Consider the following 19,293-nt stretch of genomic DNA (forward strand, 5'->3'; position numbering starts at 1 on the left):
GTCAACAGAAACTTCTCAAACTGAACAGAAAATTAAAAAAAAAAAAGGGAACCCAGAATATCCAAAAACTGTAGGACAATTACAAAAGGTGTAACATATGTACAACAGGAATACCAGAAGGGAAAGAGAGAAGACAGAAAAGAACAGAAAAAAATATTTGAAATAATAATGGCTGAGATTTCTCAAGACTAATGATAGACACCAAACCACAAATCCAGGAAGCTCAGAGAACATGGAGCAGGATAAATACCAAAAATCTGTACCTGGGTATATGATAGTCAAACTGCAGAAAATCAAAGATGAAGAGAAAATCTTGAAAGATGTCAGAGGGGGAAAAAAACCTTACCAAGAGAGGAACAAGGATAAGAATCATGAGACTTCTCTTAAGAAACCATGCAAGCAAGAGGAGAGTGGAGTGAAATATTTAAAGGTTGAAAGGAAAAACCTACCAACATAGAAATTATCCAGTATCCAGTAAAATTATCCTTCAAAAGTGAAGAAGAAATACTTTCTCAGGCAAACAAAAATTGAGGAACATGTTACTAGTAGACCTGCCTTTCAAGAAATATTAAAAAGAAGTTATTCAGAAAGAAGGAAATGACATAGATCAGAAATTTAGATCTACATAAAGAAAGAGCATTTGAGAAGAAATAAAAGATACTATTCAAAATAATAACAGCAAGAATAAACTGGATGCATTATAACTTATGGATAAATGAAATGTATGACAGTAATGTTATAAGAGACAGGAGAAAGGAACTGTGTTATATAACAGATATTGGTTTACTCTGTTATAAGGTACTGGCACTACTCATGAAGTGGTACAGTGTTATTTGTAAGTGGACTTAGATTAGCTGTAAATGTATACTGCAAATTCTAGGGCAACAACTAACATTTTTTAAAAATTAAGCATAATTGATATGCTAAGAGAGGAGAGAAAATGGAATCACATAAAATACTCAATTAAAACCAGAGAAAGCAGAGAGTGGAAGACAAAAACAAAGAACAAGGGGGCTTCCCTGGTGGCGCAGTGGTTGAGAGTCCGCCTGCCGATGCGGGGGACACGGGTTCGTGCCCCGGTCCGGGAAGATCCCACATGCCATGGAGCAGCCGGGCTTGTGAGCCGTGGCTGCTGGGCCTGCGTGTCCGGAGCCTGTGCTCTGTGGCGGGAGAGGCTGCGGCAGTGAGAGGCCCGCATACCGCAAAAAAAAAACAAAGAACAAAGACAACAAATAGAAAACAATTATAAATATGGCAGATTTTAATCCAATTATGTCAATAATAGATAGAAAAAGATCTGACTCTGTGTTGTCTACACAAACCCAAGTTAAATATAAAGACACAGAGAGAGAGATTAAAGGAAAGATATGGAGAAAGATATACCATGCTAACACTAATAAAATAAAGCTGGAGTATTACATTATTTTCAGATAAAGCAGATTTCAGACCAAGGAAATTTATCAAGGATAAAGAAAGACAATTACATAATGAAAAAGGGGCTTATTCTCCAAGACATAACAATGCCAAATGTATATGCACCTAACAACAGAGCATTAAAATATGTGAGGCCAAAACTAACATAAGTGTTTTTAGAAATAGACAAATCCCCAACTACAGTTGGAGACTTCAGTGCTCCTCTCTCAGAAATGGACAGATCCAGCAGGCAGAAAATCAGCAGGATATAGTTGAACAGCACCATCTATCAACCTGATCTAGTTGTTATTTATTGAGTACTTCAGCTAACAACAGCAGAATACACATACTTAAGCTCATATGGCAGCAGTCCCCAACCTTTCTGGCACCAGGGACCAGTTTCATGGAAGACAATTTTAACACGGACGGGGGGGTGGGGGGTGGGATGGTATGGTTCAGGCGGTAATGCGAGTGATGGGGAGCAATGGGGAGCGGCAGATGAAGCTTCGCTTGCTCACCTACCACTCACCTCCTGCCGTGTGGCCCAGTTCCTAACAGGCTGCGGACCGGTACTGGTCCACGGCCCAGGGGTTGGGGACCCCTGTCATATGGAACAGTCACCAAGACCACATGCTGAGCCATAACCTTAGCATATACCTTAATACTAAAAGAATAGAAATCATACAAAGAATGCTCTCAGACCAAAATGGAATTAAACTAGAAACGAATAACAGAATGATAGCCAGAAAATCCCCAAATATTTGGAGATTAAATAAACACACTCCTAAATAACACTCAGATAGAAGAAGTCTCAAGAGAAACTTAATATTTTGAACTAAATGAAAATGAAAATACAACTGTTGTATAATAAAGAACTCTGTCCCCAATTCGTGGAAGGGAGCCTCTAAATATCAGTTTTCTTGAGTGATAGGAGTGTCTTTGTTATTCATGGTGAGCCCCTAGATAGGTTTTGCCAAGGAGATGACTCAGGATGGGGCTGGCCACACCAGAAAGGCTAACCATGTGATTAAAGAGTTGGAGCTTTGAGCCACATATCAGCCTGACCTCTGGGGGAAGGGAGAGGGACGAGAGATTGAGTTCAACCACATGGCCAATTATTCAATGAATCATGCCCATGTAATTAAACCCTAATAAAAACTCTGGACAGCCTGGATGAGTTTCCCTCATTAACAATACTCTGTGCATATTGGTGTACGTCAATAGGTAAGGAAGATAACATGTCCAGACCCGTGGAGAGAGGACACTGAAGCTATGTGTTTGGGGTAGGGAGAGGCAAGGAAATTTTGTGTTAAAGTGTGAAATTTTTCATTGCCTAGGACTGGGGGAGACTGGGGACGGGATAACTGAGAGGCGTGGCGTTTCATTTTGAGGAAATGAAAATGTTCTAAAATTGACTGTGGTAATGGATGTACAACTCTGTGAATATACAAATTCAAAGCCATTGAATTGCATACTTCAAATGGATGAACTGTATTGTATGTAAATTATAACTCAATAAAGCTATTAAAAACACTTGCTCAAGGAAATGAAAAGACAAGCCACAGACTTGGAGAAAATATCTGCAGAAGACATATCTGATAAAGGACTGATACCACAAATATATAAAGAATTCTTAAAACTCAACAATAAGAAAGCAAATAGCCCAGTTTAAAAAAATGGGCCAAAGGCCTAACAGATACCTCTCCAAGAAGATATACAGATGGCAAATAAGCATATGAATAGATGTGCTGCATAACATGTCATCAGGGAAATGAAAAATAGAACAATGAGATACCACTACATACCTACCAGAATGACCAAAATTCCTAACACGGACAATGCCAAATGCAGGTGAGGCTGTGGAGCTACAGGAACTCTCATTCATTGTTGATGGGAACGTAAAATGGTGCAACTACCTTGGATCAGTTTGGCAGTTTCTTATAAAACTAAATATACTCTTACCACATGATCCAGCAATCACATTCCAAAAACCTGCACATAGATGTTTATAGCAGCTTTATTCGTAACTGCCAAAACATGGAAGCAACCAAGATGTCCTTCAGCAGGTGAATGGATCAATAAACTGGTACGTCCAGACAATGTGCTATTATTCAGCACTAAAAACAAATACACTATCAAGCCATGAAGAGACATGGAGGAACCTTAAATGCATATTACTAAGTGAAAGAAGCCAATCTGAAAAGGCCACATACTATAGATTCCAACCTTCAGGAAAAGGTGAAACTATGGAGACAGTAAAAAAGATCAGTGGTTGTTAGGGGTTAGAGGGGAGCGGGGGATGGATACTCCAAGCACAGATGATTTTTTAGGGCAGTGAAACTACTCTGTATGATACTATAATGGTGGATACATGCCATTATACATTTGTCCAAACCCATGGAATGTACAACACCAAGGGTGAGCCCTAAGGTAAACTGTGGACTTTGGGTGATAATGATGTGTCAATGTAGGTTCATCAACTATAACAAATGTACCACTCTGATGGGGGATGCTGATAATGGGGGAGGCTATGTATTTGTGGAGGCAGGCGGTATATGGGAACTCTCTGTGCTTTTCTCTCAATTTTGCTATGAACCTAAAACTGCTCTTAAAAAAAAGTCTTTTAAGAAAAAACACAAATAAGACTGAAACAAAACAAACAAAAAGATTAAGTAGTAGACATACAGATATCTGTGACCATTAAATCTACTAAAGCCAAACAAAACAAAACAAAACAAAAACACCCACTTGCCTTGTTGAAAACCCCCACTGTGGATTTAAAAAATGATGTTTAATTTCAATATACATTAAAAACATGAGTAAGTAACAGAAGGTAAGAGGCAATGCTAAGAGTAAGGGCTGGGCTTCCCTGGTGGTGCAGTGGTTGAGAATCTGCCTGCCAATGCAGGGGACACGGGTTCGAGCCCTGGTCTGGGAGGATCCCACATGCCACGGAGCAGCTAAGCCTGTGCGCCACAACTGCTGAGCCTGCGCCCTGGAACCTGCGAGCCACAACTAGAGCCCGTGTGCTGCAACTACTGAAGCCCACGCGCCTAGAGCCTGTGTTTCGCAGTGGAAGAGGCCACCACAATGAGAAGCCTGCACACCACAACAAAGAGTAGCCCCCACTCACCGCAACTGGAGAAGGCCCATGCACAGCGGTGAGGACCCAACGCAGCCAAGGATAAATGAATAAATTTATTTCAAAAAAACAAAAACAAAAAACAATAACCTAATCTTAACCTTAAGAAGCAAACTAAAACCAAAGCAAAAAGAAAGAAAGGAATAATAGATATTGGGGTGAAAATTTATGAAATAGAGAATAAAATACAATAGAGAACATCAACAACAACAACAACAACGAAGAGTAAGGGCTACAGAGTATAAACAAAAGGCTGGTGGGTCAGGCATTTAGTTATGTTGTAATATAAAAATATTTTATAAAAATTCAGTCACCACTGAAGCTTATAAGTTTTATATATAATTTTGATATATCTAGAGTGGACAAAAACTTACAAAGTTAAGATGATCTTATCAGTAGAAAAGATATTCTAAACCAGCTTAGCCAAAAGAAGCATTTTGATTGCCTAATTTAACTTTGTAAAGGAGAAGTAAATCTTATAGCTGGTCTCTGTAAACCTCACAGCTGGAATGTTCTAACAGCACCTTGCAGTTTCCAGTGATCAAAGTAAGTTACTTTATGTACTAAACTAAGAATTTCATAATAGAAATAATGTAACAGCAGGGGGTGCAGTTATCATGAAATAATTACACTCCTGGGAGATTACAGGCACAAGGCCGTACCCCAGGGGTGTGATTATCCCATGATAACCGTATCCACTGAAATTGCCTTATTGCAAAAATAATCTCTATTCACTGGCGAGACATTATTCAATAGGTGATTTTTTTAAATGAAAAGTTTTTAGCTTGAATCAGCAAGTGGATTAGGAAATTGGCCAGTTTATTATTCATTGCATTCAAATTTTGAATATAACATCATTATTTGCTTTCCTATTTGATACAGTAGAGTATTTTTGATTTGGTTTTGAGAAACCTTTAGGAGTTTCTAATAATGTTAGTTAAGTGGTATCGCTAAATTCAGGTCAAACTTTAGAAGGTATTAAGTGAGCAAAACCATTTAAAATAATTTATTTCTATGTATAAGTTTTAATTCCTCTAATATTCCTTTAAAAACTATAAATGTATAACCACTGTTAATATTTTAGTGTATCTCCTTCCAGGCATTTTTATTTTTCTAAAAGTATCTCTCTATATGTCTACCTAAACATATAAAAAGAAACATGAATGGAATCCATGTAATTACCTTGTTTTATAATGTTTATTTGACCAAATGTTGTAAACAACATCCATTCATTAAGAAATCTTCCTGTCATTTTTAATGGCTGCATAATATAGTATTCCCCTGTGGCAATATCCCATAATTATTCACTTACATCCTTTTATTAGATATTTAGGTTCTCTACCTGTCTTACTATTATACACAATGCTTTATGACAAAAATCTTGGGACGTATCGATGATTATTTCTGTAGGATAAATTTATGACTGTGTAATATTAGTAAAACATAATTTAAACAAAAAAACAAGGTCCTGTTTCCCAAATCTTCTGTTGTTCTTACATACAGCTGAAGCTGATGGTTCTCAACGCTGACAGTGCATCAGAAATAGATCAGTAACTTTCATCATCTTATGTGGTATCACAGATGGTGAAAGTTACTGATCTATTTTTACCATAATCTTATCATAGAGTTCAGTGCTTTGAGGTATTCTTAGAAAAGTAAGACACAGGATTTAAGAAATTTAAAATACTGCTTCTTAATTTTTTTTTCTTTACTTGATATATCCTGGTATACCCTCATGTGTCAATAGCTTGTCAATATAGATCAATAGCTTGATTCATATATCTATATCTAATGGCTATATGGTATTCCATTTTGGCTATATTGGTATTCCAATTAATTCCGTAATTAATTTATTTTAAAAATTAGAAAAAATTTTTTGGCCACGCTGCGCATCATGCAGGATCTTAGTTCCCTAACCAGGGATTAAACCTGTGCCCCCTGCAGTGGAAGCACGGAGTCTTAACCACTGGACCGCCAAGGAAGTCCCCATAATTAATTTTTTAAAAATACACCAATAGGGCTTCCCTGGTGGCACAGTGGCTAAGAATCCGCCTGCCAATGCAGGGGACACAGGTTCAGTCCCTGGTCCAGGAAGATCCCACATGCCATAGAGCAACTAAGCCCATGAGCCACAACTACCGAGCCTGTGCTCTAGAGCCCGCGAGCCACAACTACTGAAGCCCACGCACCTAGAGCCCATGCTCTGCACCAAGAGAAGCCACTGCAATGAGAAGCCTGCACACTGCAACAAAGAGTAGCCCCCGCTTGCCACAACTAGAGAAAGCCCGTGCGCAGCAACGAAGACCCAATGCAGCCAAAAATAAATAAATAAAATAAACTTATATATGTAAAAAAATACATCAATAAAGTGTATGTGCCCGGTGCTATTCTAAGCACTACACGTGTATTAACTCATTTAGTTCTCTTAACAACCTTATGAGGTAGGTACTAGTATAATACCTATTTTACAGACACTGCAAACTGAGGCACAGAGCAGTTAGGCAGCTTGCTTAAACTCACATGGCTACTAAGTAGAGAGCAGGGGTTCCAAATCAGGCATCTACGTACCTCCACACCTCCAGAGTCTGAACTTACGGTTCCTTCTGTGTGGGAGCTTGTTCCTTTTGCCTGAGATACCAAATGCTCTTCTCCCAGATCCTGCATGGTTGCATTTTTCTGTCTTCTAGGTCTCAGCCTAACATCACTTCCTCAGAGGGGCCCTTCCTGACCACCTCATCTAGTTATTCCCCATTTAGTTCTTATCACAGTGTCCAATGTAATTTTAATCACAGAATTTATAAATACCTAGTACTTTCTTATTTATTAGTTTAGTTTATGTCATTCCCAATAGAATGAAAGTAAGAACCTCTTCTGTCTTGCTACTGTGTTCCGAGAGCCTAGAAAAATGGCTGGCACAGAGTAAGCACTCCATACGTATTGTTGAATAAATGAGTGAGTTTATTTTACCAACACCTTATTGACAGACATTTAGGGTTATTTCTAATAATTACTACTATTAACCTTTGAGCATCTACCTTATCACTTTCTTACTATAAATTCCTGAACGTTGAATTTCCAGTAAAACGATATGCATGTTCTTAAGGCTTTTGATACATATCATCAAATAACTCTTCAGAAAGGCTGCTCCAATTTATCAATAGTGGATTAAAATGTTCATTTTATCATACTTGCTCCAACACTGTATGTGTTTTTCTTTTAAACCTTTAGCGCTCGTTCTTTTTGTTGCTGTTAGTAGACTTTCTAATACAGATTCAAGAGAAAGCAGGTCTGTTAGTTACTAAATAAAGGGCTATCCTAGTCTATGTATAGTCTACATCCTAGTCTCCTAGCATCCTGGAGTCTATCCTACTCATTCTCTCCAAGCAGAATCAAAGTAAGACAAGGCTGAGGAACAAAGACGGCAACTGCCACTGCCTGCCCCTAGCCAACACAGGGGTCATGTAGCTGGAAGAACACCACAAGGATGGAGAAAGAATGAAGAAAGATGCAACCCCTTCCAGCAAACAGAATATACCTTTCAAACATAACAACAGATCCCTGTGACTACCAAAATAACTGGTCAGAGATATTTGCGCCAGTGGGTTCTTCATCCTACTTTGCCCTCATTTTCTTTGGGGCTTTATTTCTTTGGGAGCTTCTCTCCCATCTTTCATCAGCTGAGTGAGGGCACGGGAGAGGGAGCATAGTATGTGGGTTTTAAGAGTACCTGCACTTAGGCATCAACAGGATGTTCTTTTGTCAGAGCTTGCCAGACCAAGGTCTGTATGGCTATTTTCTCACTACTGAGCAGTTTTCCCTTTACCTAAGATGTTGGTTTTTAAACTTTTTTAAAGAGCAATAAGGATTTTAAAAAAATCAGTTGCAATATTGTGTCTGTACTTCCTCTAGCCATCCTGACACTCGTAACACCATTAATGAGACAGTGTCAAACCTGATAATGGATCAAATTCCTAAACTCCTAATATGAGAACTGGCATCTTGAATCCTACAGCCTGCATCTGGCTTGCTGGAAGAAGCCCAATGTCTAGCTATAGAAGAGGGCTGAAGGTCATATGCTGATTGAGGGTGAACCCTGGGCTCAGAAGTGGCAGTGGAAGCCTCAGGGAGCCTAAAGAGGTGCATCACAGGCCTAGATTAGCTGAGAGGTTGGGGCTTCACGCCCAGAACGTTTGCTTCAATGCAGCAGCTCTGCCTTCATATGTTCTATACACTGGGATTACGTGTAGGATTTATTTTAAAAAATTAAAAAAAGGTTCTATAGCTGCTTAAAAAATTCTGAAAATCTCAAGTTATATTATCATCCTTATTTTAAAATGAAGAACTGAAACTCATAAAGGTGAAATGACTTAAGGTTACAGGGTTAAGCAGGTTATTGCTATTATGATTCACTATGAGTTACTGTTGGATTAGTGTGGCTGTCTCAACAACATACTAACAAGGCACTGATAAATGTAACTTAAAAGTTCTCAGTTTTAGTATCTTTTTATAAAAAGAACCCAAATGATCCAAACCAAATTAGACCAATTTTTCTTAAGTAGACAATAACATGCAGGAAGGTAAATAACTTTCAAGTAGAAATTAATTTTAATATATCTAACATCTTTTAAAACTCAATTTTGATTTTATCTCGGAAACAAAAAATACAATTGTTGAAGCTTTTGTCCAGCCCAGTTCTACAACTCGGAAGGACATGAATATGAGAAATAGCCATTTCATCCTTCTATTTTTAGGTTACCAACCTGATAAACTATGTTTAACACATCTGTTACTTTTCAAATCAATTTCACAGGGCCCTTGGCTAAAAAAATTAAATTCTAATATACAGCATTTCAAATTCAAAACATATGATCAGAGTTTCCTGTTGACCACCACATTTTGGGAATATAACCTAACCCCCAAAAACCAAACCAAACCAAAATCAAACCAATACCCAGAGAGACAAAAAAAAAAAAGTTATTTTAGCTTCCCTTGTTTGCCCTCTTATAAATTCTAAAACAAACAAATAAATTATGTCTAGTGCCTACCTGAGCCATCAGTGGGAACTGAACTTGCATTAATTCCAGAAAGACCAAACAAAGGACATTCTCGATCTGTATTGACATGACCCCATTTGTGACATTTAATGCACCTCACATTTCGAACCTGAGAAATAGTAAACGTTAATTATTTTGGTTACTAAAATACTAATAATCTAACCCATGTTCAACTCCCCGCTCCTTAGCAGAGTTTAAGTTAAATTAGTCTTGTTTTTAAAAGATCTCCAGGGAAAGAGACTCTACAACTATATTTGGTAATGTAATTCAAACACTAAAATCTTTTATCATAAATTATGCCTAAAAGCTAAGCTGAATCCTATTTCTTTTTTCTAAAAATATTTATTTATTTACTTATTTGGCTGCATCATGTTTTAGTTGCAGCACATAGGATCTCCCTTGCAGCATGCAGGATCTTTCATTGCGGTGTGCAGGCCCTTCTTTGCAGCACGCTGGCTTCTCTCCAGTTGTGGCGTACGGGCTCAGCAGTTGCGGCGTGTGGGCTCTCTAGTTGTGGCACGCGGGCTCTAGAGTGCACGGGCTTACTTGCCCAGCAGCATGTGGGATCTTAGTTCCCCAACCAGGGATCAAACCCCTGTCCCCTGCATTGGAAGGTGGATTCTTTTTTTTTTAACATCTTTACTGGAGTATAATTGCTTTACAGTGTTGTGTTAGTTTCTGCTGTATAACAAAGTGAATCAGCAATATGTATACATATATCCCCATATGCCCTCCCTCTTGCATCTCCCTCCCACCCTCCCTATCCCACCCCTCTAGGTGATCACAAAGCACTGAGCTGACATCCCGGTGCTATGTAGCTGCTTCCCACTAGCTATCTATTTTACATTTGGTAGTGTATATATGTCCATGCCACTCTCTCACTTCGTCCCAGTTTACCCTTCCTCCTCCCCATGTCCTCAAGTCAATTCTCTACGTCTGCGTCTTTACTCCAGTCCTGCCCCAGATTCACCAGCACCATTTTTTTTTTTAGATTCCATATATACGTGTTAGCATACGGTATCTGTTTTTCTCTTTCCGCCTTACTTCACTCTGTATGACATACTCTAGGTCCATCCGCCTCACTACAAATAACTCAATTTCGTTTCTTTTTATGGCTGAGTAATATTCCATTGTATATATGTGCCGCATCTTCTTTATCCATTCATCTGTCGATGGACACTTAGGTTGTTTCCATGTCCTGGCTATTGTAAATAGTGCCACCATGAACACTGTGGCACATGGCTCTTTTTAAATTATGGTTTTCTCAGGGTATATGCCCAGTAATGGGATTGCTGGGTCATATGGTAGTTCTAATTTTAGCTTTTTAAGGAACCTCCACACTGTTCTTCACAGTGACTGTTATTAATTTACATTCCCACCAACAGTGCAAGAGGGTTCCCTTTTCTCCACACCCTCTCCAGCATTTACTGTTTGTAGGTTTTCTGATGATGCCCATTCTAACTGGTGTTGAGGTGATACCTCATTGTAGTTTTGATTTGCATTTCTCTAATAATTACTGATGTTGAGCAGCTTTTCATGGGCTTCTTGGCCATCTATATGTCTTCTTTGGAGAAATGTCTATTTAGGTCTTCTGCCCATTTTTGGATTGGGTTGTTGGTTTTTTTTGATATTGAGCTGCATGAGCTGCTTGTATATTTTGGAGATTAATCCTTTGTCAGTTGCTTCATTTGCAAATATTTTCTCCCACTCTGAGGGTTGTCTTTTCATCTTGTTTACAGTTTCCTTTGCTGTGCAAAAGTTTGTTTCATTAGGTCCCATTTGTTTATTTTTGTTTTTATTTCCATTTCTCTAGAAGGTGGGTCAAAAAGGATCTTGCTGTGATTTATGTCATAGAGTGTTCTATGTTTTCCTCTACGAGCTTTATAGTGTCTAGCCTTACATTTAGGTCTTTAATCCATTTTGAGCTTATTTTTGTGTATGGTGTTAGGAAGTGGTTTTTTTTTTCTTTTTTAAACATCTTTATTGCAGTATAATTGCTTTACAATGGTGTGTTACTTTCTGCTTTATAACAAAGTGAATCAGTTATACATATACATATGTCCCCATATCTCTTCCCTCTGGCGTCTCCCTCCCTCCCACCCTCCCTATCTCAGCCCTCTAGGTGATCACAAACCACCGAGCTGATCTCCCTGTGCTATGTGGCTGCTTCCTACGAGCCATCTATTTTACGTTTGGTAGTGTATATATGTCCACACCACTCTCTCACTTTGTCCCAGCTTACCCTTCCCCCTCCCAGTATCCTCAAGTCCATTCTCTAGTAGGTCTGTGTCTTTATTCCCGTCTTACCCCTAGGTTCTTCGTGACATTTTTTTTTTTTTTTAGATTCCATATACATGTGTTAGCATACGGTATTTGTCTTTCTCTTTCTGACTTACTTCACTCTGTATGACAGACTCTAGGTCTATCCACCTCATTAAAAATAGTTCAATTTCGTTTCTTTTTATGGCTGAGTAATATCCATTGTATATATGTGCCACATCTTCTTTATCCATTTATCTGATGATGGACACTTAGGTTGTTTCCATCTCCGGGCTACTGTACATAGAGCTGCAATAAACATTTTGGTACATGACTCTTTTTGAATTATGGTTTTCTCAGGGTATATGCCCAGTAGTGGGATTGCTGGGTCATATGGTAGTTCTATTTGTAGTTTTTTAAGGAACCTCCATACTTTTCTCCATAGTGGCTGTACCAATTCACATTCCCACCAGCAGTGCAAGAGTGTTTCCTTTTCTCCACACCCTCTCCAGCATTTATTGTTTGTAGATTTTTTGATGATGGCCATTCTGACTGGTGTGAGATGATATCTCATTGTAGTTTTGATTTGCATTTCTCTAATGATTAATGATGTTGAGCATTCTTTCATGTGTTTGTTGGCAATCTAAATATCTTCTTTGGAGAAATGTCTGTTTAGGTCTTCTGCCCATTTTTGGATTGGGTTGTTTGTTTTTCTGATACTGAGCTGCATGACCTGCTTGTAAAGTTTGGAGATTAATCCTTTGTCAGTTGCTTCATTTGCAAATATTTTCTCCCATTCTGAGGGTTATCTTCTCGTCTTGTTTATGGTTTCCTTTGCTGTGCAAAAGCTTTTAAGTTTCATTAGGTCCCATTTGTTTATTTTTGTTTTTATTTCCATTTCTCTTGGAGGTGGGTCAAAAAGGATCTTGCTGTGATTTATGTCATAGAGTGTCCTGCCTATGTTTTCTTCTAAGAGTTTTATAGTGTCTGGCCTTACATTTAGGTCTTTAATCCATTTCGAGCTTATTTTTGTGTATGGTGTTAGGAAGTGTTCTAATTTCATTCTTTTACATGGAGCAGTCCAGTTTTCCCAGCACCACTTATTGAAGAGGCTGTCTTTTCTCCACTGTATGTTCTTGCCTCCTTTACCAAAGATAAGGTGACCATAGGTGCATGGGTTTATCTCTGGGCTTTCTATCCTGTTCCATTGATCGATATTTCTGTTTTTGTGCCAGTAGCATACTGTCTTGATTACTGTAGCTTTGTCACATAGTCTGAAGTCAGGAAGCCTGATTCCTCCAGCTCCATTTTTCTTTCTCAAGATTGCTTTGGCTATTTGGGGTCTTTTTGTTTCCATACAAATTGTGAAATTTTTTGTTCTATTTCTGTGAAAAACGCCATTGGTAGTTTGATAGGGATTGTACTGAATCTGTAGATTGCTTTGGGTAGTAGATTCATTTTCACAATGTTGATTCTTCCAATCCAAGAACATAGTATATCTCTCCATCTGTTTGTATCATCTTTAATTTCTTTCATCAGTGTCTTATAGTTTTATGCATCCAGGTCTTTTGTCTCCTTAGGTAGGTTTATTCCTAGGTATTTTATTCTTTTTATTGCAATGGTAAATGGGAGTGTTTCCTTAATTACTCTTTAAGATTTTTCATCATTAGTGTATAGGAATGCAAGAGATTTCTGTGCATTAATTTTGTATCCTGCTACTTTACCAAATTCATTGATTAGCTCTAGTAGTTTTCTGGTAGCATCTTTAGGATTCTCTATGTATAGTATCATGTCATCTGCAAACAGTGACAGTTTTATTTCTTCTTTTCCGATTTGGATTCCTTTTATTTCTTTTTCTTCTCTGATTTCTTGGCTAAAACTTCCAAAGCTATGTTGAATAACAGTGGTGAGAGTGGGCAACCTTGTCTTGTTCCTGATCTTAGTGGAAATGGTTTCAGTTTTTCACCATTGAGAACAATGTTGGCTGTGGGTTTGTCATATATGGCCTTTATTATGTTGAGGTAGATTCCCTCTATGCCTACTTTGTAGAGAGTTTTTATCATAAATTGGTGTTGAATTTTGTCTAAAGCTTTTTCTGCATCTATTGAGATTATCATATAGGTTTTATCCTTCAATTTGTTAATATGGTGTATCACACTGATTGATTTGCGTATATTGAAGAATCCTTGCGTGGAAGGCGGATTCTTAACCACTGGACCACCAGGGAAGTCCCTCCTATTTCTTTTTGTGTGTTACTTTGTGGAAATAAAACACTGTCATCCAAAAAGAAATGGTAAAATACCAAAAAAGAATGATTTCATGGCTTAATGTTAAATCCTCTCATTTAAAAAAATTAATCTTTGAGGTTTCAATTTCCTAAACCAGGGGCTGGCATACTTTTTCTGTAAAGGGCCAGATAGCAAATATTATAGGGTTTATGGGCCAAAGGTCTCTGTTGCAACTACTCAGCTCTGCCAATAGAGCAGTAATATATAAATGAATAAGTAAGGCAGTGATCAAAAAAAATGTTATTTATAACAAGGACCTGGCCCTCTGATGATAGTTTGTTCTGGTTCCAGACAGTTTTATATATTTTTTTGACCTTGAGCTAATTCTCCAAATTCCTTGAAAACCACAGAGACCATTATCATTATAACCCTTACTACAAAACTTTGAATCCTATCTTTTATCAGTTTAGTATATTTAGTATTTTCTCTCCTAGTCCTTCTATTATCTGATACAAATAGAAACCACAGAGCCCCTTTTCAGCTTAAATACCTTTTGGACAACAGTATAAAGAACTGTTTATTAAAAAAACTTATTCTTACAGTATAAATATGTGTCACTTGCCTGAATACCAAAGGGCTGATCTCTGATGTTCATGTCATCTTTGGCATATCTATTAAGGAGAGAAAATGTACAAACTCAATATTAAGAACAATTTAATAATTAAACTAAAAATAGTTTTATAGTTCTGAGTAAATTATGAAATGTACGACTTCAATAAATAAATAGAACAATAAAATCTATTTAGTATTTGCAAACACCACTTCATTATTAAGTATCCAGTCTGATGATCTGTGATTTAAAAAAATGAAAAAAATAAAAATAGAACTAAAGACTATAATCAACCAAATGAGTTGCATAAGACAAATCATTAAAAATAACTTTTCACATTAGTTGCTTTCTCTAATGAATAAAAAGGCAACATAAGATGGGATATTATCTAAATTTAATGATACACATTTTATCTTAAAAGAAAACCAGCTCTTACTTTTCTCGTGGGGCCCCTTTTTGCCATTCAAATTTGTATTCAGTCTCTCCTTCGGTTTCTTCTTTCTAAAAACATTCATTAAAGTCTTTCAATTTTTCCATAAAATTACAATCTATTGCAAATAAATCCAAACATAGAAAACAGTACTTTACCTCTTTGTTTTCTTGATTGCATATCAAAAACATGGGAGGAAAAAAAGGTAGGTCAAGTTAAAAACTTCAACATAAAAGTCTGCTATCATATACAACACTATGATATCACGGTATTTAATTGTAACTTGTAAGAATGTATTAGTTTGACTTTTTTTCTTTCATAAGATAAAATTCAAATCACTGAAGGATAAAAAACAGTGAATAAGAAATAGTGTTTAATAAGCACATTTATTTCTAGTCTTTAAACTTTTATATTTTTCATTGACAGTGAATATTATGCTTTGTATTTACAAGTATACTCAGTAAGAAGGACTAAATACACAAATTATAAAAGAATAAATGTAATTCTGGTGATGTTGAGATTATTTTCCTCCCCAAAGGACAAGTCATGAAATTATTACTAGATTAGACAAATATTTTTAGTATTTATTCTACTGTATTTTTTTTTTTTTTTGGCACTACACGGGCCTCTGACTGTTGTGGCCTCTCCCGTTACGGAGCACAGGCTCTGGATGCACAGGCTCAGTGGCCACGGCTCAGGGGCCTAGCCGTTCCGTGGCATGTGGGATCTTCCCGGACCGGGGCATGAACCCATGTCCCCTGCATCGGCAGGCGGACTCTCAACCACTATGCCACCAGGGAAGCCCTATTCTACTGTATTGATTGCAGTATTTTAAAAAATTATTTTACAAAAATAATAGCAATTTTAAAAGATGAAGAGCAACTTCTAAACAATGTCTGTCATAACAGTTCTCAATCTTTACTTGCAAACACATCAAAGACTTAAAAAAAGGAAACGACCACGTACCTTTTTTAGCCCCTGGTGGAGCCTCATACATGAAATTAAGGCCATTCTTTACACGTTCATCTCCCATAAGCAATCTAAATAAAACAAGACATAAAGTTAGCAGTTTTTTTTAGGAGGAAAATATTACAGAAAAACTGTCCCTCCATACCCCTAAATCCTAAGGGAATTAGGATAAACTATTTTTATTAGAGATAAAGTTCCAGAAGTTTACTCCACTGATTAGATGACATCTGAAATACCTGACTGGAAATTCCAACAGTGCTGCCTCTTTAGTAACTAGTTGTAAATTCTGAGACTTCCTCATTACCTGAGAGATCCCGGCACTCCCAACTGAAATGAGGGAAAAAATGCCATGCTTCCCCTCACATGCTTTTCTTAAACTTTGAAATGCTGTGGAAATAGGGACAACTTTGAAATCCTATACACCAACACAAATTTGGAATTAAGTTAAATAGTGCCAACATTTTTCATTAATTGTGAGGAATCAAACAGTTCTAGAAAAATAAGTCTCTCTGGAATTTCTTTAGGAAGGCAAATCCAATTAATTCTTAAAAGAGTCAAAGGCAATAAGAGAATCAAATTCTTTAGCGAGGCCAATGAAGAGAGAATAAAGATAATCTACAACAGGTTAATTACTATGATGGACTGCTGCATCTTAAAAATCATTTTCTTTCTTTTTTTTTAATAAATTTATTTTGTTTATTTATTTTGGCTGCATTGGGTCTTCGCTGCTGCGTGCGGGCTTTCTCCAGTTGCAGTAAGTGGGGGCTACTCTTCGTTGCGGTGCGCAGGCTTCTCGCTGCTGTGGCTTCTCTTGTTGAGGAGCACGGGCTCTAGGCACGTGGGCTTCAGCAGTTGTGGCTCACGGGCTCTAGAGTGCAGGCTCAGTAGTTGTGGTGCACGGGCTTAGTTGCTCTGTGGCATGTGGGACCTTCCCAGACCAGGGCTCGAAACCATGTCCCCTGCATTGGCAGGTGGATTCTTAACCACTGCGCCACCAGGGAAGCCCCTCATTTTCTTTTTTATCATTTCTGTTTTAACACCAAAAGTTCCCTGTTTGGGTTCTGTTTAGAGAGATATGCTGTGCTTTTTAGAAAAAAAGCTCTGCTACAAATTGAATCAACGGTCAAGTTAAAGCTTTAATTCATAAGATCCAAGTAAAGTACTGATTATAAAGAAGAAGGCTAAAGAGTGAACAGAATTTCCTCTTATTTGGAAAAGGCTATCACAAAGGATAGCCTACATGATTATAGTTCCTCACTTCTTATTCCCACTGGTGTTTACAAAGAATTGTAAAAGAAGAAGAGGGCAAAAGGATGACAGGATCTACCTCTATACAGTTGGATATTATTCAGCGATAAAAGGGAATGAACTACTGACACATGCTACAACATGGATGAACTTCAAAAACAGTGAAAAAAATGTTTTTAAAAATACATTTAAAATTTTTTAATTTTAAAATTTTAAATAATTATATTAAATGAAAGAAGCCAATCGCAAAAGACCACATATTGTATGATCCCATTTATATGACATTTCCAGAATAGGTGCATATATAGAGACAAATAAATTAGTGGTTACTTAGAGCTGAGAGGTATTAGGGGGCACAGGGTCTGGAAATGGGGAGTGACTGCTAATGGGTACAAGATTTCTTTTTCGGATGATGAAAATGTTCTGAAATGAATTATGGTGATGGCTCCAAATTCTATAAATACACTTAAAACCAACATATACTTTAAAGTATATAAATTATATTTTATATTAAATTAACACCATTTAAAAAAATGGACCACGTGAAAAGCTCAACATCACTAGTTATTAGGGAAATGTAAATTAAAACCATGAGATATCATGTTGTAGTCATTAGGATGCCTATTATCAAAAGAAAAGAAAAGAAGGAAAATAACAAATGTTGGCAAGGATGTAGAAAAACTGCATTGCTGGTGGGAATGTAAAATGGTACAGTCCCTATGGAAAACTGTTGCGTGGTTCTTCAACAGCCAAACACAGAATTACCAGATGATCCAGCAATTCTACTCCTAGGTAATACCCAAAGGAACTGAAAATAGGGAGCTGAACAATATGTGTATGCCAATGTTTATAGCAACATTATTCAAAACAGCCAAATGGTAGAAGCAATTCAAGTGTCCACTGATGGATGAATGGGTAGACCAACTGTGGTATACACATACAATGGAATGTTATTTGGCCATAAAAAGGAATGAGCTGTGATACATGCTACAATATGGATGAATCTTGAACATGTTATACTAAGTGAAGTACGCCAGACACAAAAGGACAAATACTGTGTAATTCCACTTATATGGTATACCTAGAATAGGCAAATTCATAGAGACAGAAAGAAGAATAGTGTTTACCAGGGGCTGGAGGGAGGGGGAATGGAGTTATTGTTTAATGGGTATAGAGTTTCTATTTGGGGTAATGGAAAAAATTTTGGAAATAGACAGTGGTAATGGTACCAACACTGTGAATGTAATTAACGCCACTGAACTGCACACTTAAAAATGGCAAATTTTGTTTTATATATTCCCACCCCTGAAAAAGCATTTCATTTATATTGAAACAAAAATAACAAAATCAAAACTGGAATATCAATTTCATTTTGTGCAAAACTCAACAGGTATACAAAATAAAAGGAAAAGCTATGATATTGGCATTTCTGTTTTAACTTCAACTAAAAACCTGTACAGATTCTTTTTTTTTTTTTTTGCTGTTGACTCTAAGCTGAGTGAAATGTACAGATTTTTGGGCATCCTTTTATTTGTCCAGTCAGAATAATAAATGTGATTGTCATCTTTAAAAAAATGTACATAGGGATCAATATCCACAAACATTAAGAAACATCTAGGACAGTTAAAAACTTAAAAGGGAAAAAAACAGAGTACTAAGGAACAGAACTGGCTATCAAGGACAATACTATTGAATGAGAAAAAAAAGAAAAATGTAGCAAATCACTCCAAATACTCATAAATTTGCTTTTATATACTCATAAATTCAAACAAACAAACCTAAAAGCAATGAACACACCTAGTGTCCAGATCCTGGTATGTAAATATCTTTCTTCAATAAAAAGAACCAATAAAACTGCTCCAATGCTGGAGCAGGGAAAAATAAAAGACAAATTTTTGATGATCCTGTAGTGCCAGGAAGAACTTTTTTTTTTTTTTTTA

The 19,293-nt window shown here is 37.1% G+C and overlaps 1 protein-coding gene across 1 annotated transcript in view; it reads right to left on the minus strand.

Moving 5' to 3' along the window:
• Positions 1 to 19,293, minus strand: part of CIRSR (corepressor of RBPJ and splicing regulator) — a 40,227-nt gene that overhangs the window by 14,424 nt on the left and 6,510 nt on the right. The window contains exons 3-7 of the mRNA XM_079923656.1: positions 16,103 to 16,176; positions 15,295 to 15,305; positions 15,143 to 15,207; positions 14,719 to 14,767; positions 9,601 to 9,718 (exon numbers count right to left, since the gene is read on the minus strand). Of these exons, the coding sequence (XP_079779782.1) occupies positions 9,601 to 9,718; positions 14,719 to 14,767; positions 15,143 to 15,207; positions 15,295 to 15,305; positions 16,103 to 16,176 (317 nt within the window). The remainder of the gene's footprint in view (positions 1 to 9,600; positions 9,719 to 14,718; positions 14,768 to 15,142; positions 15,208 to 15,294; positions 15,306 to 16,102; positions 16,177 to 19,293) is intronic.

Source organism: Stenella coeruleoalba (assembly GCF_951394435.1).
Source record: "Stenella coeruleoalba genome assembly, chromosome: 6".
Classification (NCBI taxonomy): Eukaryota; Metazoa; Chordata; class Mammalia; order Artiodactyla; family Delphinidae; genus Stenella; species Stenella coeruleoalba.